The sequence below is a fragment of the Piliocolobus tephrosceles genome, chromosome 7, assembly GCF_002776525.5.
Source record: "Piliocolobus tephrosceles isolate RC106 chromosome 7, ASM277652v3, whole genome shotgun sequence".
In the NCBI taxonomy this organism is placed as follows: Eukaryota; Metazoa; Chordata; class Mammalia; order Primates; family Cercopithecidae; genus Piliocolobus; species Piliocolobus tephrosceles.
This window is the reverse complement of record NC_045440.1, coordinates 146,643,559-146,666,816: the sequence shown is the minus strand read 5'-3', so window position 1 is coordinate 146,666,816 and position 23,258 is coordinate 146,643,559. Positions and strand designations below refer to the sequence as shown.

The window sequence follows — 23,258 nt, the reverse complement described above, 5'->3', positions numbered from 1 at the left end:
TATTTTATCCTGCTTAGTCTCCACACGGGTAGATCATCATCACACTGTTTTCTGCTGTGGTTTCCAAAATTCACCTTAACTGAATCCCCAGCGCCACAGGACAGAGGTAGGGCCTTCAGGAGCTGATTGGGCTGTGAGGACACTGCCTTGCTGCAGCCCTTAGGATTAATTTAGGGCCTTAGGGCAGGGCTGGGTGGAATTAGCTGGGCCCCTTCTGTCCTTCTGTCCCCCTCCACTGCGTGAGGACAGCCTACAGGGCACCCTCTCAGAAGCAGGGACTGGGTCCTCCACAGACATCAAATGCTAGGATGCTGATCCCAGCCTTCCAGCCCCCAGAGCTGTGACTGTGATTTATAAATGACCCGTCCCCGGGATTTTGTTGCAGCAGCACGTATGGACTGAGACTTTGGCCTCCTGAATCCCATCATGTTCACCAAATGAGCTCCCTGTCATTTATCCCACTCTGTCCAGTCATGGCGTTTCTGCTGTTGCCGTTAGTGCCATCATCATCCTCGTTTTCATACTGGAGAGTTTATTTAGGATGGATCTCAAAGTGGAATTACTGAGTCAAAGGTTTTAGCCAGTTTTACTACTGACTTGTTGTGAAGTTGCTTTTGGAGAACTGTGCCCTCGGCTGCTCCACCCCACTCCACCCCTGCAACAACAGACCCAGCTCTAACTGTGGGGTCTGCGGGGAGAGGCTCTGTTCATGGGACCGCAGGACTGCGCAGGTTCTGCCCGTCGCGCGCACGCCTCCGTCAGACATGGTGAGAGTGCGTGTCTGTGGTTTGTGCAGGAAATGACAGTGGAAGAGAGAGAAGTCATCAAGAGCCTGGACAAGTGTGACTTCACGGAGATCCACAGATACTTTGTGGACAAGGCCGCAGCCCGGAAAGCCCTGACCAGGGAGGAGAAGCAGGTTGGGCTGACTCGAGCGTTGTGTGACCCGAAGTGGCCCCTGGGAATGAGAGGCCAGCCTGGCCCGAAGGCTGAGAAAGGCCTGTGGCCTTAGCGAAGCCCCTTCTCACAAAGCTGCTCTCGGCTCGGCAGCCTTCGCACCCCTGCGTGTGCTTAAGTGTCGTTCCGCTTCCCCAGAGCACATTTGACAGTAAACCCGGTGTGAAATGGATGAGTGATTTACCACCATTGATAAGGGTGGGTTCCCAGATGGGTTGTGGGCTGAGGGCGGGGCTTGTGCAGGCCAGTCGGCTTCTCGCTGTTCTGTGCCGTGCGTCTCCCTACATCTCACAGGAACCTGCCATGCTGTGATCTCCATGTGGCCTTCTCAGGGGTTCCCTTAGCCCTCCTCCTTCATGGCGGGCAGCCACACTCCCTCCACCTGGCTTTACTGCTCAGGCCTAAAACAGCCGAAGCCTGTGCGGGGGCTGGGGAGTCCAGACCATAGGGTGGTTGGGCTGTGGCTCCTGGTGCCCCCTGCGTGCCCACCTGCACTGTCCCTTGCCCCTGTGACCTCCATGGATTGTGAAGGGCTTTGAGGGCCCAGCTGAGTTAGCCAGAGCAGGGTGGTCCCGGGTGAGCAAGAAGGGACTGAGGCCTGTCCTCTTCACTGCTAATGTCTGCTGACTGTTTTATTAACTCAGAAGCTAAAAGAAGAGGCAGAAAAACTTCAGCAAGAGTTCGGCTACTGTATTTTAGATGGTCACCGAGAAAAAATAGGCAATTTCAAGACTGAGCCGCCTGGCTTGTTCCGTGGCCGTGGCGACCATCCCAAGATGGGGATGTTGAAGAGGCGGGTCGTGCCGGAGGACGTGGTCATCAACTGCAGCAGGTACGTGGCCGGGCGGGCAGCAGGCAGGTGCTGGATCCCTGCCAGCTGGGTGAGTTTGGCTCTTCTTCACCTCCTGGGAGAGGGAGGCGCACCGAGAGACGTGTGGTTGGTGACCCCCACACCATTCCTGTGGAGCTCAGCCCGCGGGTGTGGCCGGGCAAGGGCGGCCCTCCCAGGGTGCTTCCCACGGGGTCAGAAGCCCTCGCCTTGCTGTGGCTGAGACTTTCTCCCGCCGAGGACACCCCCGTGTGGTTTTCATATCCCACACCATCTGGGTGGCCCAGTAGCATTAGGTGTTTTGAACTTGTTGGAGGGACATTCCAAGTGGTGGAGAGGGGACTGCTGGGCCGCGTGTTGTACCATGTGACCGCAGTGTGGAGTAGGGACCCTGCCTGCAGGACCTCCAGCGGCCAGGCTGTGTGGAGCAGGGCACTCGTCATCCCAGTTGGTGCTGAGAGGTTCGAACAGAGCGATCCCTCGCTTGGGTGGCCGCCCAGCCTCCTGGTGCACCGTGGCCTTCCTGTGTGTGCTCCTGGTGCACCGTGGCCTTCCTGTGTGTGCCCAGGGCAGATTGAGCAGCTGCTTTTGTCTGAGCCGCCAGGCAGGCCACCTCTGATGCCAGACTCAGTCAGGAGCCATGCCACCACCATGGCCAGCAAGTGGGATGGCTGACCAGAGCAGCTCCTTTTGCTTGCATTCCAGAGAACAAGGTCTCCAAGTTATGTTTGTGTCATTGTTCTGCTGCAGGGACTCGAAGATCCCCGAGCCACCGGTGGGGCACCAGTGGAAGGAGGTGCGCTCTGATAACACTGTCATGTGGCTGGCAGCGTGGACCGAGAGCATTCAGAACTCCATCAAGTACATCATGCTGAACCCTTGCTCGAAGCTGAAGGTGAGCACGGGGCTTAGCAGGGTGTTTCCTCCCCGGGAGGTCTCCCTTAGGGCGCTGGCAGGGAGGTGTGTAAGCCAGGCACCGCCAGAGGCTTCTGAGATGGGCTGGGAGTCGGCCAGCCCGCGCTGAGGTCATGCTGTGCCAGCAGCCACAAGCCCCAAAGCCAGGTGCTCACTGCCAGCATCACCCAGCTGGATTTGCTGCCCCAGCCCCTGACCACTCCACCATCGAGTGGAGAAGCACGAGGTTTGGGGCAGGGAGAGTTGACAGCCTCCTCCATTATTTAACAGGAATACAAATGTTTTCTTTCCTGTTATTTTTTTCATTTAGGGGGAGAAAGCTTGGCAGAAGTTTGAAACAGCTCGACGCCTGCGGGGATTTGTGGATGAGATCCGCTCCCAGTACCGGGCTGATTGGAAGTCTCAGGAAATGAAGACGAGACAGCGGGCGGTGGCCCTGTATTTCATCGATAAGGTACGCAGCCTTCTCGCCTCCTGGGGCTCTTCATCCTGGCTCTCCTGGCGGGGACACCCAGTCGGATGGCGCAGTGTGGCGATGTGGGCCTGTGTGTGGGGTGGAACCGCAGTCTGATGGGGGGGTATGTGCGTGTGCACGTGTGTGGGTGTGAATGTGTGTAGGGTGTGCATGTGCATTGTGTGGTATGTGTGCACGTGTGTGTGGCGTGCCTGTGTGCTGTGCCTGTATGTGGTGTGCACCTGTGTGTGTGGCGTACATGTGTGTGGCATGTATGTGTGTGGCGTGCCTGTGTGTGCTGTGCCTGTGTGTGGCGTGCATGTGTGGCATGCATGTGTGTGGCGTGCCTGTGTGTGGCGTGCCTGTGTGTGCTGTGCCTGTGTGTGGCGTGCCTGTGTGTGGCGTGCCTGTGTGTGGCGTGCCTGTGTGTGGCGTGCCTGTGAGTGCTGTGCCTGTGTGTGGCGTGTCTGTGTGTGGCGTGCCTGTGTGTGGCGTGCCTGTGTGTGGTGTGCCTGTGTGTGGCGTGCCTGTGTGTGGCGTGCCTGTGTGTGCTGTGCCTGTGTGTGGCGTGCATGTGTGTGCTGTGCATGTGTGTGGCGTGCCTGTGTGTGGCATGCATGTGTGTGGCGTGCCTGTGTGTGGCGTGCATGTGTGTGCTGTGCCTGTGTGTGCTGTGCATGTGTGTGCTGTGCATGTGTGTGGTGTGCATGTGCATGCACCACCCACTTTGTTCCCCACCAAATAGCTGGCGCTGAGAGCGGGAAATGAGAAGGAGGACGGTGAGGCGGCTGACACCGTGGGCTGCTGTTCCCTCCGCGTGGAGCACGTCCAGCTGCACCCGGAGGCCGACGGCTGCCAACACGTGGTGGAATTAGACTTCCTGGGGAAGGACTCCGTCCGCTACTACAACAGAGTGCCGGTGGAGAAGCCTGTGAGTGCCCTCGCGGCCGGCTGCTCCTCCCTACGTGACACGTGTTTGCTCTGGATGTCTTTGGGGTCGTGCCGGCGCTGCCGTGGGGTCTGTGGCCCATTTGCCATGTCCTGTCTGCTGGGTGAGGCCCGCTGTGCTGGGGCTGATGAGGGTGAGGGTGAAGGAGAGGCCATGCCCCATGGTAGACCCAAGGGGTCACAAGGAAGCTGGTCGGGGGCTGAGCAGGGTGCCTCTGTCACACCAGCTTTGTCTCCTGCCCCCCAGCCAGAGCATCTCCCGGGGCTGCTGGAGGAAGGCACTGCAGACCCAGTGGTTTGACAACAGACATTTATTGTCGCTCAGTCCTGGGGGCCAGAGTCCGAGTCCAGGTGCTGGCAGAGCCGCACTCTGCCCACACTCGGGGAAGATCCTCCTGCCTTCCCAGCATCTGGTGGGACTGCGGATCCTGGGTGTCCTTGGTCTGAGGCTGCCTCTCGCTGCGTCTCTGCCTCTGTGTCTTCTCACAAGGACGTGTTGTATTGGAGTTAGGGACCACCCCACTCCTTCTATGCGTTCGTCGTAACAGTCTCTAAAGACCCTATTTTTAAATGAGGTCACGTTCTGGCCTGGCATGGTGGTGCACTCCTGTAATTCCAGTGCTTTGGGAGGCTGAGGTGGGAGGATCACTTGAGCCCAGGAGTTTGAGACCACCTGGGCAACATAATGAGACCCTGTCTCTAAAATGATAATTGAAAAAACAGCCGGGCGCGGTGGCTCACGCCTGTAATCCCAGCACTTTGGGAGGCCGAGGTGGGCGGATCACAAGGTCAGGAGATCGAGACCATCCTAGTCAACATGGTGAAACCCCGTCTCTACTAAAAATACAATAAAGTAGCCAGGCGTGGTGTCGGGAGCCTGTAGTCCCAGCTGCTCGGGAGGCTGAGGCAGGAGAATGGCGTGAACCCGGGAGGCAGAGCTTGCAGTGAACCGAGATCGTGCCACTGCACTCCAGCCTGGGCGACAGCAAGACTCTGTCTCAAAATAAATAAATAAAAATTAGCTGTGCATGATGGTGCATGCTTGTGGTCCCAGTTACTCCAGAGGCTGAGGTGGGAGGATTGCTTGAGTCTGGGAGGTTGAGGCTGTGGTGAGCCTTGATCGCTCCACTGCACTCCTGCCTGGGTGACAAAATGAGACCCTGTCTTTTTTTTTTTTTTTTTTTTTTTTGAGACAGAGTCTCATGCTGTTGCCCAGGCTGGAGTGCAGTGGTGCGATCTCGGCTCACTGCAACCTCCGCCTCCTGGGTTAAAGCGATTCTCCTGCCTGAGTAGCTGGGACTACAGGCACACACCACCATGCTCGGCTAATTTTTGTATTCTTAGTAGAGACAGGATGTTGGCCATGTTGGCCAGGCTGGTGTTGAACTCTTGACCTTGTGATCCACCTACCTTAACCTCCCAAAGAGCTGGGATTACAGGCGTGAGCCACTGCGGCTGGCCGAGACCCTGTCTTCAAAAATAAAAAAAAGGTACATTCTGAGGTTCTGGTGAGGACATGAATTTGGGGGACACTTTTCACCCCAGTACACCTGGGAGGGGCTGCCACCATGCCCGCTTTCCTCTGCTGCAGGGGCTATGGGCAGGACTTAAGCCTGTGGCTGCCCACCACCCCCACAGCCCCTCGCTCCACTAGCATCGATGCCCAGAGGAATGAGTGCGGTCGGGAAGGGCTGGGTAGATCTCTGGTCTCCAGACTGGCTTGAAGGAAGATTGGAATTTGGGGAGCATCCTCACCTTTGAATGGCTGTCCTGAAGAGTGATGGTATCCCCTCTCTGGATGGGCACCACGTCGCAGTGATGTTGGACAGATCCATGCACGACCTCCCTGCACCTCAAAAGCACAAATGTGACTCAGGCCGGGTGCGAGGCCCATGCCTGGAGTCCAGACAGCTTGGGAGGGCTAGGTGAGAGGATCGCTGGAGCCCAGGAGTGGGAGACTGCAGTGAGCTGCAATCGTGCCACTGCACTCCAGCCCAGGTGACAGAGCCAGACCTAGTCTCCAAAAATTAAACGACAACAACAAAAAAGTAACGTGACCCCGCTGTGGGATGGAGTGGAGCCGTTCAAAACAGAACTGGAAGGTTGGGGACAGGTGTTGAGGGCAGCAGAGAAACAGGAGTTCCTGGCAGGGCCAGGCCTCAGGCAGTCTGGTCGGGAAGTCAATCGTAAGGAATGAGTTGATCGGAGGTAGGAGACAAAAGCCAACACACAAAAGGAAGAGGCGAGGGGGCGCTCACCGCAGTGCCCCTGCCATGGTGAAGCGTCGGCCATGGTGCAGGCCTGGACGGGGAGTCACGCTCCGTCCAGACAGAGGACTAGCTAGCCATTTACAGTGCTGTTGAGGGGAGCGCTTGGTAATGGGATGCGTGTGGTGTAAAGAAAAGGCGGGACATAAAGCCTCGTCAGGATCAGCAGTATGAAACCAAATGTGTGGAGGAGGGTGAGGGAAGAAGCCGGAAGTCGGGAGCTGTGGGCTGGGGCTTCCCGCCGTGTTCCGGTGCCTGTGGGTTTGTAGAACGGGGTTCATCAGCTGTGGTACAAGGATGATAAGGGGGTCAGCTGGGGGTGTGGGGCCTCCTGCCTGTGTCTGGTGAGGGGGGGCTGCCATGCCGGTGCTGGAGAGAGCAGTGCAGAGGCCACAGCAACCTCCACCCTGGAGGCGATGCCCAGCGCTCAGGGAGGAGGACCAGCAGGTGAAACCAAGGGGAGGGCAGGCACGGGTGCAGGCGCAGGCTGGTGTTTCCTCGGAGCAGAGTTGGTCTCGTCGAAGGGAATGAGTGTCCTCTCCCCAAAGGGACTGGTGGAGGGAGGTTGGACACGGGCACCCCAAAGGTTCAGATGAGTGTCCCACATTACAAGGGCGTGGGGTCACCTGGTGGAAATCCGGCATGGATGGAAGAAGGAGCTGGGGACTCCGGGCCACCTGCCGCGGTCACCCAGGGGAACTAACTGCAGGGCAGGAGTTGAACCCACCTCCTGAGCACGCCGCCCGTACACGTGTTAGCGGTGACTGCCGCATCGGAGGGCAGGGGCCATGTCGGGGGAGGATGCCGACCGGTGACAGTGATGCTGCTCGGGCCACGTTCCTCAGGGAAGCCTCCCGTGGGCTTCCAGGCTCTGCGTAGATGCCCTTCATGCCCTCCCTTGATTCGGGTTTCTTCTGTCCTCTGAAATTCCTTCTTTCTCCTTCAGGTGTACAAGAACTTACAGCTCTTTATGAAGAACAAGGCCCCCCGGGACGACCTCTTCGACAGGCTGACTGTAAGCCGGCTCGTTTCCTCAGCAGTGGGCGGCGGCAGGACCCAGCGAGAGGCTGTGGCTGCTGAGTCTGGCTCCATCTCTCATAGCAAGGCCCAGGGTTTGGCCTGACTCGATGGCTGAAATGCCCTTTCCTTTCCGTGGGAGACTGGGACGACCCCACAAAACCATGTAATTATAGAGACCATTTCCTCCCCAGACAACCAGCCTGAACAAACACCTGCAGGAGCTGATGGACGGGCTGACGGCCAAGGTGTTCCGGACCTACAACGCCTCCATCACTCTGCAGGAGCAGCTGCGGGCCCTGACACGTGGTGAGCAGGCCCCGCACCCACACTCACACCGGGGAGCATGGCCCCTGCCCCAGGCAGGGCTCCCCTGCTGATGCTTGCTGAGTGAGCCTTGGGGTGGGGCCGCTTCTTTGGGAACTGGGCTGAGGCTGTGGGCTGGCTGCTTGGCGGCCTGGGTGGCCGGAGTCCTGGGGAGGAGGAGGGAAGTGCGGCCCTCGGGACCCCAGGCATCCCAGCCATGTGCTCCCTGCGGGGAGCCCCTGCTGCTGAGCCCTACTCTGGCCCCCGTGGCCAGGCCTGGCGTTGTTCCTCAGCTCCTCCTCAGGGTTCTTGAAGGCCCAGGAGGCCTCTGCACTTTCCGGTGGTTCTGCCCCTCCCGCCCTGAGCTGTCTGAGCACACTGACCTCCGGGCCTCTGTCCGCAGCCCCTGCCTCAGCTTCTGCTCTTAGAGCTTAGAGCTTCTGCTCTTAGTCCCCTGCCATCAACCTGGGGATGCCGTCTAAGCTCGGCGAGGGCCTCTCCTCCCCCTGCCCTTGGCACTGCCCCTGCTCCGTGATGTCTGGGCTGCTCCGTGGTGATGTCCGGGCTGCTCCGTGGTGATGTTCAGGGTGCTCCGTGATGTCCGGGCAGATCAGACGCACAGACTCGTCCAGAGGGTGCCTCCCACCCTGGTGCCCTATGCACTCCCCAAGCAGGGCTTCCTGGAGGAGGCACTGAGTCTGGGCACTCAGGGGCACTGATGCTCGGCATGTGTTTTGTGTGCGCCCGTGGGCCTCAGAGGCTGGTGCTGTGCTGCCCTGGGGACACCCTTGGGAGCTGGGGCAGCGTTGGGCTGTGGGATGTGAAGGAGCTAGCTGGCATCCAGGTGAGAGCCCCAGCAGAGATGCTCACTCCACTGGGGGAGGCAGGAGATTCTGGGTGAGGATGGAGGGGCCGAGGCTGGGCCTGGGAGAGGAAACGAAGGTGCTGGGCCCCCTGCGGACGCACTTCCAGAGCTGGGTGGGCTGCACAGGAGGGGCGTGAAGGAGTGGCTGCTCCAGCAGGTGCCTGGGGCCAGTGCTTACGTTCTCTGAATCTCGTTCCTGACTGGAAAATGGAAACAACATGGTACCTTGAGGGGATGTTGCCAGGGAAAGCCAGGTTCTGGGGACTTGTGACAGGCAGGGCCCTGCAGACTTACCTGTCCAGGTGGCTGGGCCTCCTCCTTGCTACAGGGCTTTGGAATGCCTGGGTGGTGCTACCTGTGCTGTGGCCACACCTGAGGCCTTGTTGTGGTTAAAGACGCTGGGCCCTGCTCTCAGGGCCACCTCGGAGGGTCACTGACCCTCGGCCCTCGCTCTCCCCATCCCAGTGGGTGCCTGTGTGAGTGGCAGGGGCTGTGCTGTGTGGCGCGTTGAGTAAGTCCGACTCGGCAAACAGGGAGGGCGGCCGGCGCGTGGGTGCTGCTTCTGACAGCTCGTGCCTCTCAGCCGAGGACAGCATAGCAGCCAAGATCTTATCTTACAACCGAGCCAACCGAGCCGTGGCCATTCTCTGCAACCATCAGCGAGCGACCTCCAGCGCGTTCGAGAAGTCAATGCAGAATCTCCAGACCAAGGTAGCAGCTCCCAGGAGAGCCCCCAGCCCAGCCCTCGAGGGACCCCACCCCGCTCCCCAGAGCCTCGGCACAGGCTGGGGAGCCAGCTGCGGTGGGCATGGAGGGTGTGGGAGGGTGTGGGTGTGGCGGCTGGTGCGGGACAGGGAGGGGCAGCCCTATCTGGACCCTTTCCCTGCAGATCCAGGCGAAGAAGGAGCAGGTGGCTGAGGCCAGGGCAGAGCTGAGGAAGGCAAGGGCCGAGCACAAAGCCCAAGGGGATGGCAAGTCCAGGAGGTGAGTACCCGTGACCTCAGACGCCTTCTCCCGGGGCCCTGTCCCAACCCAGGTGTGGCTGCTTCGGACCTGCCTTCCCAAGGCCAGTTTTGTTTTCCTCTTCAATTGTTATTTTGTGATTTTTTATTTTTATGAAAACCTCCCAGGTTCAAGTGATTCTCCTACCTCAGCCTCCCAAGTAGCTGGGATTACAGGCGTGCACCACCATGCCCGGTTAATTCATTTATTTAGTAGAAACGGGGTTTCTCCATGTTGGCCAGGCTGGTCAAACTCCTGGCCTCAAGTGATCCTCCTGACTCGGCATCTCAAATGCTGGGATTACAGGCCTGAGCCACCGCGCCTGGCCAACTTTGTGATTTTTCAGAATACAAACTCTATGCCTTGTGGACAAGAGTGGGACATACGGAGCCGTGGGAGGAGGAGACCCTGGCCGCCGAGGAGGTTTGTGATTGTCTTTGTGGGGTCAGGAAATGAGAAGAAGGTGCCAGACTCTTCTCCAGGGCGGCGGCACCATCCCCTCCTCACCAGCAGCACGTGAGGGCCCCGACTCCTCTGTCCCGGCGCCACTGTAGGGTCAGTTTTCCGTGTGTCAATCAGCCCAGTGGGTGTGAAGTGGGTCGGATTGCGGGTGCTCTCGGCAGGTGCTTGTTGCCTGTTTCTGTATCGTCTCTGGACAATGACTGCTCAGATCCTCTGTCTGTGTGTTGGTCGGGTGGTCGTTTTATTACTGACTTGGCGGAGCTCACCAATGTTTCTCCCACTCTTGGGTTGTCTTTGTTCTTTCTTTTTTTTCTTTTCCTTTGCAGACAGAGTGTTGCTGTGTCGCCCAGGCTGGAGTGCAATGGCGTGATCTCGGCTCGCTGCAATCTCTGCCTCCCGGGTTCAAGCAATTTTCCTGCTTCAGGTTCCTGAGTAGCTGGGATTATAGGCGCCACCACCATGCCCAGCTAATTATTTGTATTTTAGTAGAGACGGGCTTTCACCATGTTGCCCAGGCTGGTCTTGAACTCCTGAGCTCAGGCAGTCCACCCGCCTCGGCCTCCCAAAGTGCTGGGATTACAGGCATGAGTCACCATGCCCAGCCCCCCCACTTTTTTTTATTTTGAGATGGAGTCTTGCTCTGTCGCCAAGGCTGGAGTGCAGTGGCGCAATCTTGCCTCACTGCAACCTCTGCCTCCTGGGTTCAAGCAATTCTCCTGCCTCAGCCTCCTGAGTAGCTGGGATTACAGACACACACCACTACACTTGGCTAATTTTTGTAATTCAGTAGAGACGGGGGTTTCACCATGTTGGTCAGGCTGGTCTTGAACTCCTGACCTCAGGTGATCCACCCGCCTCGGCCTCCCAAAGTGCTGGGATTACAGGCGTGAGCCACTGCGCCCGGCAATGTCTCTGTTCTTTCTTGTTGGTGTCCTGTGACACATTTTAAGATTTGAATGAGTCCATTTTATCTGGTTTTTTTGTCTTTTGTAGCTTATTTTTGTGTCACGTCTGAGAAGGCTTTGCTTAACCCAAGGCCATGAAGATAGATTTCTCTGTTTTCTCCTAAGAGGTTTATAGGTTTACTCTTACATTTAGGTCATTGGTTCTGAGTTAATTTTTGTGTGTGATCTGAGGGAAGGGCCCAGGGTCATCCTCTTGTATGTGGACAGCCAGATGTCTCAGCCTCCTGAGTAGCTGGGACCACAGGTGTGAACCGCCACACCTGGCTAATTTTTACACTAAGAACATTTTTGTATGTTGCCCAAGCTACTCTTGAACTCCTGGCTTTAAGCAATCCTGCCTTGGCCTTCCAGAGCTCTGAGATTACAAGTATGAGCCACCGTGCCTGGCCCTTAGGACTGTATCTATAAAGGCCATGTTGTATGCAAACAGAGATAGTTTTACTTCTTTTCCAATCATATGCCTTTTATTTCATATTTTTGCATTACGGACCTGGCAGGAATCTCCAGTACACTGGACATGAGTGGGCATCCTTGCCTTGTTCCTGATACTGGGGGCAAAATTATCATGCTTTTATCACGGCATATGAGGTTAACTGTAGGTTTTTCACAGAAGTTGTTTGTCAAGTTAACAAAATTTACTTCTATTCCTAGTTTGTTGAGGTCTTTTTTAATCATGAAGAGCATTGGATTTTGTCAAATGGTTTTTCTGCACCTGTTGAGATCTTGTTTTTGTCCCTTCCTTATATTAATAGGATGTATTATACTAATTGATTATCAGATGTGAAACCATCCTTGCATTCCTGGGATAAATCCTACTTGATCCTATTGTGTAATCATTTTTGTCCATTGCTGGATTCAGTTTGCTGATATTTTCTTGAGGTTTTTGCTTCTGTATTCATGAGCATGTTGTTAGCCAGGATTGTCTCAATCTCCTGACCTCGTGATCCGCCCGCCTCGACCTCCCAAAGTGCTGGGATTACAGGCGTGAGCCACTGCTCCTGGCATGGCTGTGGTTCTTAAAGGGTAAAACTTTTCAGGACGAGCATCCTGAGATGCAGGGGTCTGTTTTTAATAGTGGCATGTGTGAAGGAAATGTCCATTGGACCAAAGGGTATTCAGTGAAAAATAAGGCTGTGACCCACCCCTGACCTCCTGTCCCCAGAGGCAGCTGCTGTGAAATTTCTTTAGCATTTCCTGGCCAGGCACGGTGGCTCCTGCCTGTAATCCCAACACTCTGGGAGGCCGAGGCAGGCAGATCACTTGAGGTTGGGAGTTTGAGACCATCATGGCCAACATGGTGAAACCCCATCTCTACTAAAAATACCAAAAAAAAAAAAAAAAAAAAAAAAACCGAAAAAACGTAGCTGGGCGTCGTGGCACATGCCTGTAGTCCCAGCTATTCAGGAGGCAGGAGAATCACTTGAATCTGGGAGACAGAGGTTCCAGGGAGCCGAGATAGTGCCACTGCACTCCAGCCTGGGTGACAAAATAAGACTCTGTCTCAAAAAAAAAAAAAAAAAAAAAAGAAATTTCTTAAGCATTTTCAGAAGGACTGTGCGTGCATGCTGGCTCTCCCTCTGTTTTCCCTCCCTTTTTTCACATAAACAGCAGCCCCTCGTGCCCCTCTGCCCTTGGGGATGTGGCTCATGCTGGGAAGGCACTTCCCAGGGCCTATACTTCCGGCTCGGCGGGCTGCCCCCTTCTCGGCCATATTTCTGCAGGTGCAAGTGTCTTTCCACGCATGTTTGAGTGTGTTTGTGGCAAAAATTCCTAGAAGAGTTGGGATCAAAGGTTGCATGCATGGGTGATGTTGTGGCATTGGAGGGTACGAGTAATGTGGAAGGGGCATCTCTGTGTTGAAATTTGCTTTCCCTAAGGGGTCAGGAAGGAAGGCTGAGCGGCTTCCCAGAAGTGAAAGGGCATTTGTGTTTGCTTTCTCAGGCCTAGTCTCGCTGCCCTCGTCCTGTTTGGGCCAGCTTCAGTCTGTTGTGTTGAGCATCTCACCCTCCTTTGAGTCAGGTCCTGACAGGCTGCTCACCCTCCTTCGAGTCAGGTGCTGATGGCCTGCTCACCCTCCTGCGAGTCAGGTGCTGATGGCCTGCTCACCCTCCTGCGAGTCAGGTGCTGATGGCCTGCTCACCCTCCTGCGAGTCAGGTCCTGATGGGCTGCTCACCCTCTGCCCAGGGTGCTCCTCCGTATCTGACTTGGCAGCTGGGGTGGGGCTGGGCTTCAGCCTTTGATCCTGGCTGGTCTTTTGCTGTGATGACTGACGACAGTGCTAAGGATGGGGCTGCACCAGGAGGGAAGGTGGCAGGGCTGGAGAAGTGCAGGTCTCCTCAGGTGGCACTAGTCCAGCGCGGGGCCTTGCAGCCTCTTCTCTTGCCAGTGTCCTGGAGAAGAAGAGGCGGCTCCTGGAGAAGCTGCAGGAGCAGCTGGCGTGGCTGAGTGTACAGGCCACGGACAAGGAGGAGAACAAGCAGGTGGCTCTGGGCACATCTAAGCTCAACTACCTGGACCCCAGGATCAGCATTGCCTGGTATGTGTGCCCGGGGTCTCAGTTCCCACCTGTGGCCTCCGGGGGGCCTGGGTTTTCCAGGAGGCCTCTGTTCAGTCCCAGCATTGCTCCTGTCCCCTGTGTCCCCTGGGGTCAGCACAAGCCCTCCCTTTGACAGGGACCCTGATGCTGCGTCCTGAGTCATCAGTTCTCCCTGCCCTGAACGTTGGGATGGACGGGGTGAGGTGGGGGTGCTGACAGTGGCCTGGGACTCAGAGCCATCAGCAGGGCCTGTGGAGCTCAGCCTGCCCAGTGGGAGTGGACGGTGGCTGGGCGCCCTGCTCAGTGGACACCTGGGCCACAGCAGGTTGTCTCTGACACCTCGCTGATGCTCCAGGGCAGCGGCATGCGTGGGGTGGGGCAGACCTAGAGGAGCAGGCCCCAGCTACCCCAGCCGGCTCTGGTGTCCCTGCTGCACGGAGGACGCTCGCCCTTCCCCAGTGCCCTGACCTGGCCTTCAAGGTGGGTGAGTTGCCCGCCTGCCTGGGCTGACACTGCCTCCCGCAGGTGCAAGCGGTTCAGGGTGCCAGTGGAGAAGATCTACAGCAAAACACAGCGGGAGAGGTTCGCCTGGGCTCTCGCCATGGCAGGAGAAGACTTTGAATTCTAATGACGAGCTGGGTCTGTGTTGAAATTTCTTTTGTGGTTTTTTTTTTCTTTTTTTTTCACTATTAAAGCAGTATTGGGGAATTTTGTACAACAAAATGTTGTGTGAAGTGTTTGTGCGTCACTATAGAAAAAGTCCCCAGGCCAGGCACAGTGGCTCACACTTGGGATCTTGGCATTTTAGAGGCCTGAGGCCAGAGGATCGCTTGAGCAGAGGTTGAGGCTGCAGTGAGCTGTGATTGTGCCCCTGCACTCCAGCCTGGGCAACAGAGCAAGACCCCATCTCAAAGAAAAGTCCCTGATGCCTGCCCTGTCCTGTGAAGCACTGCCTCCACCCCCGAGCATGGAGTCTGCTGGGCTGTCACATCCAATCAGCGTCTGAGCCTGGATCCCCGGTTCCTGCTCGACGGGGGAGGAGAAACACCTTCGTGTGCTGTGAGGCTGAGCACCTTCGGCAAGGATTCCCCATTTGCGCACGCGCCACCCTCTCAGCAGGGGCCTGGACTCTTCACCAAGTTCTTCAGTGCCTGGTATTCAGGAAGGGCACAGTTACTGCCTGGTCACTAAGCCCAATGGCCCCTGTTTAGTTTTCATCACATCCACACTCTGTACGTAGCTCTTATGATGGCCTCCTGCCTCGGTTTCCTAACCCTGCATCCTCCCAGAGCTGCCTGTCGGCTGCCCTCTCCTCTGCCACGCAGGACCCTCTGTGGCCCCCTCCTCTGCCACGCAGCACCCTCTGCCACCCTCTCGTCTGCCACGTGGGACCCTCTGCCGCTCTCTCCTCTGCCAGGCGGTGTAGGGACCAGCCTTACAGGGTCTGTGGGTTTTTCTCCGTGTGCGGAGACGAGAGATCGTAGAAATAAAGACACAAGACAAAGAGATAAAAGACAGCTGGGCCCGGGGGACCACTACCACCAAGACGCGGAGACCGGTAGGGGCCCTGAATGCCTGGCTGCGCTGTTATTTATTGGATACAAGGCAAAAGAGCAGTGTCAGGAGTGTGAGTCGTCTCCCGTGATAGGTAAGGTCATGCAAGCCACGTGTCCACCAGACGGGGCCCTTCCCTACTTGGCAGCTGGGGCAGAGGGAGGACAGCTTATGCCATTATTTCTTCTATGCATTTCAAAGATTTTTAGTACTTTCACTAACTCTGCTACTGCTATCTAGAAGGCAGACCAGGTGTACAGAGCGGAACACGAAAGTGAAACAGGAGCGTGCCCGCTGAAGCACAGCATCACAGGGAGACGGTTAGGCCTCCAGAGCCTGCGGCTTCCATAAGAGGTGGAGGAGTAGAGTCTTCTCTAACTCCCCCGGGGAAGGGGAGACTCCCTTTCTCGGTCTGCTAAGTAACGGGCGCCTTCCCAGGCACTGGTGCTACCGCTAGACCAAGGTCGGCTAAGTAACGGGCGCCTGCCCAGGCACTGGCATTACCGCTAGACCAAGGAGCCCTCTAGTGGCCATGTCCAGGCATGACAGAGGGCTCACACACTTCTGGTCACCGCTCACTGTGTCCCTTCAGCTCCTATCTCTGTATGGCCTGGTTTTTCCTAGGTTATAATTGTAGAGCAAGGATGATTATTATATTGGAATAAAGAGTAATGCTACAAATTGATGATTAATAATATTTATATATCTATAACCTATTTCTAGTATAACTTCTATTTTTAAAAATTTTTTAAAATTAGACTTTAAGTTCTAGGGTACATGTGCACAACGTGCAGGTTTGTTACATATGTATACATGTGCCATGTTGGTGTGCTGCACCCATCAACTCGTCATTTACATTAGGTATGTCTTCTAATGCTATCCCTCCCCCTCCTCCACCCCACAATAGGCCCCGGTGATGTTCCCCTTCCTGTGTTCAAGTGTTCTTCTCGTTGTTCAATTCCCACCCATGAGTGAGAACATGTGGTGTTTGGTTTTGTGTCCTTGCGATAGTTTGCTGAGAATGATGGTTTCCAGCTTCATCCATGTCCCTACAAAGGACACGAACTCATCCTTTTTTATGGCTGCATAGTATTCCATGGTGTATGTGTGCCACTTTTTTTTTTTTTGAGACGGAGTCTCGCTCTGTCACCCAGGCTGGAGTGCAGTGGCCAGATCTCAGCTCACTGCAAGCTCCGCCTCCCGGGTTCACGCCATTCTCCTGCCTCAGCCTCCGGAGTAGCTGGAACTACAGGCGCCCGCCACCTCGCCCGGCTAGTTTTTTGTATTTTTTAGTAGAGACGGGGTTTCACCGTGTTAGCCAGGATGGTCTCGATCTCCTGACCTCGTGATCCGCCCGTCTCGGCCTCCCAAAGTGCTGGGATTACAGGCTTGAGCCACCGCGCCCGGCCTGGTTCTGTTTATATGATGGATTATGTTTATTGATTTGTGTATGTTGAACCAGCCTTGTATCCCAGAAATGAAGCCCACTTGATCATGGTGGATAAGCTTTTTGATGTGCTGCTGGATTTGGTTTGCCAGTATTTTATTGCGGATTTTTACATCGATGCTCCTCAGGGATATTGGTCTAAAATTCTCTTTTTTTGTTGTGTCTCTGCCAGGCTTTGGTATCAGGATGATGCTGACCTCATAAAATGAGTTAGGGAGGATTCCCTCTTTTTCTATTGATTGGAATAGTTTCAGAAGGAATGGTACCAGCTCCTCCTTGTACCTCTGGTAGAATTCAGCTGTGAATCCGTCTGGTCCTGGATTTTTTTTGATTGGTAAGCTATTAATTATTGCCTCAATTTCAGAGCCTGTTATTGGTCTATTCAGAGATTCAACTTCTTCCTGGTTTAGGCTTGGGAGGGTGTATGTGTCCAGGAAATTATCCATTTCTTCTAGATTTTCTAGTTTATTTGCGTAGAGGTGTTTATAGTATTCTCTGATGGTAGTTTGTATTTCTGTGGGGTCGGTGGTGATATCCCCTTTATCATTTTTATTGTGTCCATTTGATTCTTCTCTCTTTTCTTCTTTATTAGTCTTGCTAGTGGTCTATCAATTTTGTTGATCTTTTCAAGAAACCAGTTCCTGGATTCACTGATTTTTTGAAGGGTTTTTTTTTGTGTCTCTATCTCCTTCAGTTCTGCTCTGATCTTAGTTATTTCTTGCCTTCTGCTAGCTCTTGCTTCTCTAGTTCTTTTAATTGTGATGTTAGGGTGTCAATTTTAGATCATTCCTGCTTTCTCTTGTGGGCATTTAGTGCTATAAATTTCCCTCTACACACTGCTTTTAATGTGTCCTAGAGATTCTGGTATGTTGTGTCTTGGTTCTCATTGGTTTCAAAGAACATCTTTATTTCTGCCTTCATTTCGTTATGTACCCAGTAGTCATTCAGGAGCAGGTTGTTCAGTTTCCATGTAGTTGAGTGGTTTTGATTGAGTTTCTTAGTCCTGAGTTCTAGTTTGATTGCACTGTGGTCTGAGAGACAGTTTGTTATAATTTCCATTCTTTTACATTTGCTGAGGAGTGCTTTACTTCCAATTATGTGGTCAATTTTGGAATAAGTGTGATGTGGTGCTGAGAAGAATGTATATTCTGTTGATTTGGGGTGGAGAGTTCTGTAGATGTTTATTAGGTCTGCTTGGTGCAGAGCTGAGTTCAAGTCCTGGATATACTTGTAAACCTTCTGTCTCGTTGATCTGTCTAATGTTGACAGTGGGGTGTTAAAGTCTCCCATTATTATTGTGTGGGAGTCTAAGTCTCTTTGTAGGTCTCTAAGGACTTGCTTTATGAATCTGGGTGCTCCTGTATTGGGTGCATATATATATTAGGATAGTTAGCTCTTCTGGTTGAATTGATCCTTTTACCATTATGTAATGGCCTTCTTTGTCTCTCTTGATCTTTGATGGTTTAAAGTCTGTTTTGTCAGAGACTAGGATTGCAACCCCTGCTTTTTTTTTTTTGTTTTCCGTTTGCTTGGTTGATCTTCCTCCATCCCTTTGTTTTGAGCCTGTGTGTGTCTCTGCACGTGAGATGGGTCTCCTGAATACAACACACTGATGGGTCTTGACTCTTTATCTAATTTGCCAGTCTGTGTCTTTTAATTGGGGCATTTAGCCCACTTAAATTAAGGTTAATATTGTTTTTTTTTTTTTTTTTAGGTTAATATTGTTATGTGTGAATTTGATCCTGTCATTATGATGTTAGCTGGATATTTTGCTCGTTAGTTGATGCAGTTTCTTCCCAGCATTGATGGTCTTTACAATTTGGCATGATTTTGCAGTGGCTGGTACCAGTTGTTCCTTTCCATGTTTAGGGCTTCCTTCAGGATCTCTTGTAGGGCAGGCCTAGTGGTGACAGAATCTCTCAGCATTTGCTTGTCTGTAAAGGATTTTATTTCTCTTCCACTTATGAAGCTTAGTTTGGCTGGATATGAAATTCTGGGTTGAAAATTCTTTTCTTTAAGAATGTTGAATATTGGCCCCCACTCTCTTCTGGCTTGTAGGGTTTCTGCTGAGAGATCCGCTGTTAGTCTGATGGGCTTCCCTTTGTGGGTAACCTGACCTTTCTCTCTGGCTGCCCTTAACATGTTTTCATTCATTTCATCTTTGGTGAATCTGACAATTATGTGTCTTGCAGTTGCTCTTCTCGAGGAGTATCTTTGTGGCATTCTCTGTATTTCCTGAATTTGAATGTTGACCTGCCTTGCTAGGTTGGGGAAGTTCTCCTGGATAATATCCTGAAGAGTGTTTTCCAGCTTGGTTCCATTCTCCCCGTCACTTTCAGGTACACCAGTCAGACATAGATTTGATCTTTTCACATAGTCCCATATTTCTTGGAGGCTGTGTTCATTTCTTTTTACTCTTTTTTTCTCTAAACTTCTCACTTCATTTCATTCATCTGATCTTCAATCACTGATACCCTTTCTTCCAGTTGATCAAATCGGCTACTGAAGCTTGTGCATTCGTCACATAGTTCTTGTGCCATGGTTTTCAGCTCCATCAGGTCATTTAAGGACTTCTCTACACTGGTTATTCTAGTTAGACATTCGTCTAATCTTTTTTCAAGGATTTTAGCTTCTTTGTGATGGGTTCAAACATCCTCCTTTAGCTCGGAGAAGTTTGATCATCTGAAGTCTTCTCTCAACTTGTCAAAGTCATTCTCTGTCTAGCTTTGTTCTGCTGCTGGTGAGAGCTATATTCCTTTGGAGGGGGAGAGGCGCTCTGATTTTTAGAATTTTCAGCTTTTCTGCTGTGTTTTTTCCCCATCTTTGTGGTTTTATCTACCTTTGATCTTTGATGATGGTGATGTACAGATGGGGTTTTGGTGTGGACATCCTTTCTGTTTGTTAGTTTTCCTTCTAACAGTCAGGACCCTCAGCTGCAGGTCTGTTGGAGTTTGCTGGAGGTCCACTCCAGACCCTGTTTGCCTGGGTATCAGCAGCGGAGGCTCCAGAACAGCAAATATTGCTGAACAGCAAATGTACTGATCGTTCCTCTCGACATTTCATCTCAGAGGGGTACCTGGCCGTGTGGGGTGTCAGTCTGCCCCTACTGGGGGGGCCTCCCAGTTAGGCTACTCGGGGGCCAGGGACCCACTTGAGGAGGCAGTCTGTCCGTTCTCAGATCTCAAACTCTGTGCTGGGAGAACCACTGCTCTCTTCAAAGCTGTCAGACAGGGACATTTAAGTCTGCAGAAGTTTCTGCTGCCTTTTGTTTGGCTATGCTGTGTCCCCAGAGGTGGAGTCTACAGAGGCAGGCAGGCCTCCTTGAGCTGCGGTGGGCTCTGCCCAGTTCGAGCTTCCCTATATTTTCTTTATTATACTGGAACAGCTTGTGCCCTCGGTCTCTTGCCTCGGCACCTGGGCAGCTTGCCACCCACAACGCGGGACCCTCTGCTGCCCTCTCCTCTGCCAAGCGGGACCCTCTGCCATCTGCTCCATGCTTTGCTTTCGGGGCTGCCTCTGCAGCTGTCTCCCTCACACCGGGGCTCCCACCCACCCCATGAGGCAGCTGGCAGCCCCCTGTGTGAGGCCCCTGGTCAGCCGAGAGGACCCCAACGCCCTGGAGGCTGCACCCCCACCCGTCCTGCTGTGGGGCCCTCGGTGCTCCAGGCCCGAGTCTCTCGCACTGCGGTTTACTGGCTGGGAGGTCGCTGCCCCAAGGGGCTCAGGCAGCCGGTCCAGCTCCTTCTGGGACCTGTGACAGAACAACTCCAGGGGCCCTGAGGCTCTCATGTCCCCACCTGTGCTCAGAGAGAGGCGCGTCTGTGCCCAGACATTGAACAGCTCCACAGAAAATGAGGGCACTGGCCGTGGAGGCCCAGACTCCAGAAAGGAAGCCACGGAGGGTGCAGGCCTGACTCGCATCACCTCAGAGTCTGTCCTCGCAGGAGACGCTGGAGATGAGCCCTTCCCTCACTGTACAGAGGACACACGAGGAGCCGGCTTCATCCTGGACTTACAAGCCCAGGAATTCCGAGCCCAGAGCTGGCTCTCCAGGTTGCAGGGCTGGTCCCAGTCCAGAAACATCTCCCAACCCACAGCTCAGGACAGAGCAGGGTGAGGGGTGAGGGGGCGAGTGGGAGCTCCAGGGAGAGGCCCCTAAGGCGGTCCCCGTCATCAGAACTTGAAGGCCAGTGGCCATTAGAGGGCTGTGGACCTCACTTGCCCAAAACCCTGGGCCTGCTCAGTGCATCCTTCTGAGACGTGAGACTGTGACCACCTGCTGCCTCACTGTCCCCTTGTCACCCCGAACAACCTGCCTTTAACCCAGCTCTCTCCAGACTGACATGCTCTCTGCAGACTGTCAGAGCCTCGTTTGGATAGTCACAGACTACCTGGATAAAAGATAAAACATGGCCGGGTGCGGTGGCTCATGCCTGTAATTCCAGCACTTTGGGAGGCTGAGGCAAGTGGATCACTGAAGGTCAGGGGTTCAAGACCAGCCTGGCCAACGTGGTGAATCCCTGTCTCTACTCAAAATACAGAAATAAGCCAGGCGTGGTGGACGCCTGTAATCCCAGCTGCTCAGGAGGCTGAGGCAGGGGAATCATTTGAACCCGGGAGACGGAGGTTGCAGTGAGCTGAGATGATGGCATTGTCCTCCAGCCTGGGCAATGCGTGAAACTCCATCTCAAGAAAAAGGATAAAACATGGACAGATACACACCTCAGGCAGAGAAAAGCTGGGTGGCGCCATCGACAGGCAACAGCAGTGGGAAAGCCAGCTGTGTGCACTGGTGCGAGACGCGTTTCTGTGACGGAGGATGCCGCACACTCAGCCTCTCCTGTTACCCTGTGGCCTGGTGAGCCCGCTCTGAAGTGCACCAAGAGCAGGGAGGGACTTAGAGCAACTTCATTCACTGCTGCCCAGACGGAAAAGGGCGCACAGGCCCTGCAGCCGGAGCTGGCTAACGGGCTGGGAGGAGACTCACACTGTGGATCCCACTCAGCGATGATCACAAGAACAGAGTGGCTGCTGCTCGGGCCTCGCGGGCGACTGACAGTGACCAGGAGCCCCGACGCCTTCCCGACACCCCCTGCTCCATCCACGGATGGCCACACCCGCCATTGTTTGAGTTTTTACATGTCTGCGAGTAATGCTCCATCTCACCAGCCTGGGCAACATAGTGAGACCCTGTCTCTACCAAAACAAGCAAAAAAAACCAAAAACGAATTAGCTGGGCATGGTGGTGCACACCTGTAGTCCCCCGGAGGCTAAGGCTGGAGGATGAGCCCGGGAGGTTGAGGCTGCAGTGAGCTGTGATTGCACCACTGCCCTCCAGCATGGGTGACCCTGGCTTAGAAAAATTTGTAATAATAACATCCCATCTCTAAGTTTACATGTAGAAACCTTACACATCTTTCCTAAATATCACCTAAGTCAGTCCCAGGTGTGTGATGTCCTTTGAGTCTATTCTAAATGGTTTCTTTTGGATGTTTTTTCCTTTTCTGTCAGGTGCTTTAGGTACTGATTTTCTGCTCTCTGCCTGCAAATGAAGGGCTTCCTTCTGCAACCGTGACCTCAGAAGGGCTCTCCTGGGGGATGCAGGACCGCAGCCGCCCCGAGCAACCGAGCACAGCCAAGGAACAGGTCCCAGGGAGGCCAGGACCCAGGCCCTCGCACCTGCAGCCACAGGAGCACCGTGTCCCTGCGGTTCTGAGCCACTAGGTATTTGGGTGGGCCATTACCCAGCAAGTTCTAATAGAGAAACTGGGTCCCAAAGTGGGGGCTGCTATGGACTGAAAATTTGCCCCCCACCTCCAGTTCACATGTGAAAGTCCTAACCCCCAGTAAAACGGTGTTGGAGGTGGGGCCTTTGGGAGGGGAGCAGGTGAGAGAAGATCCTGGGGGATCGTCACGATGAGATGAGCACCCTCATGGGAGGAGACACCGGAGCCTCCTCTCCAGGAGCAGGCACGGGGACGGCCACATGAGCAAGAGGCTGCTGTCCGTAAGCCAGGGGCGGTCCCTCCCCAGGAACTGGGTCTGTGGCACCTGGAGGCTGGACTCCCAGCCTGCAGAGCTGGGAGAAATAAATGTTTGCTATGAAGCCAGTTGGTCTGTGGAATTTTGACACAGCAGCCTCATCTAAGACAGGTGCTGGCAGAACCAACACCTAAGACGCAGTGTGCTGATAGTGCAGTCTGGGGCTGGAGGCCGGAAACATGGGAGGAGACTGTTAGCAGAGCCTGGGGGAAACCATGATTAGGTAGTAGTGAAAAAACTGGGTGAAAAAAAATTGCCTTTGGGCGGGCGCTGTGGCCTGTGCCTCTAATCCCAGCACTTTGAAAGGCCAAGGTGGGTGGTTCACCCGAGGTCAGGAGTTCAAGACCAGCCTGGCCAACATGGCAAAACCCTGTCTCTACTAAAAATACAAAAGTTAGCTGGGCGGCCGGGCGCGGTGGCTCGAGCCTGTAATCCCAGCACTTTGGGAGGCCGAGACGGGCGGATCACGAGGACAGGAGATCGAGACCATCCTGGCTAACACGGTGAAACCCTGTCTCTACTAAAAACTACAAAAAACTAGCCGGGTGAGGTGGCGGGCGCCTGTAGTCCCAGCTACTCGGGAGGCTGAGGCAGGAGAATGGCGTGAACCCGGGAGGCGGAGCTTGCAGTGAGCTGAGATCCGGCCACTGCACTCCAGCCCGGGCAACAGAGCGAGACTCCATCTCAAAAA

General features: G+C 54.4%; 1 protein-coding gene across 11 annotated transcripts in view; it reads left to right on the top strand.

The window, feature by feature from the left end:
- The window catches only part of TOP1MT (DNA topoisomerase I mitochondrial), a 33,414-nt gene that overhangs the window by 7,425 nt on the left and 2,731 nt on the right, over positions 1–23,258 (top strand). The window contains exons 4-17 of one of the 11 annotated variants that reach the window (XR_002734908.1): positions 797–919; positions 1,602–1,789; positions 2,537–2,681; positions 3,012–3,155; positions 3,901–4,086; positions 7,317–7,385; positions 7,582–7,696; positions 9,142–9,269; positions 9,448–9,542; positions 9,907–9,983; positions 13,359–13,524; positions 14,050–14,163; positions 14,333–15,172; positions 22,037–22,249. Coding sequence is in view for 4 of the 11 variants with exons in the window: in XM_023228091.3 (XP_023083859.1) it covers positions 797–919; positions 1,602–1,789; positions 2,537–2,681; positions 3,012–3,155; positions 3,901–4,086; positions 7,317–7,385; positions 7,582–7,696; positions 9,142–9,269; positions 9,448–9,542; positions 9,907–9,983; positions 13,359–13,524; positions 14,050–14,152 (1,539 nt within the window). In the remaining 7 variants the exon portion in view is untranslated. Of the gene's footprint in view, positions 1–796; positions 920–1,601; positions 1,790–2,536; positions 2,682–3,011; positions 3,156–3,900; positions 4,087–7,316; positions 7,386–7,581; positions 7,697–9,141; positions 9,270–9,447; positions 9,543–9,906; positions 9,984–13,358; positions 13,525–14,049; positions 14,276–14,332; positions 15,816–16,697; positions 16,759–22,036; positions 22,250–23,258 lie in introns of those variants that run through there. The other 10 variants (XR_002734909.1, XR_002734911.3, XM_023228091.3 and 7 more) reach the window with 10 other exon arrangements.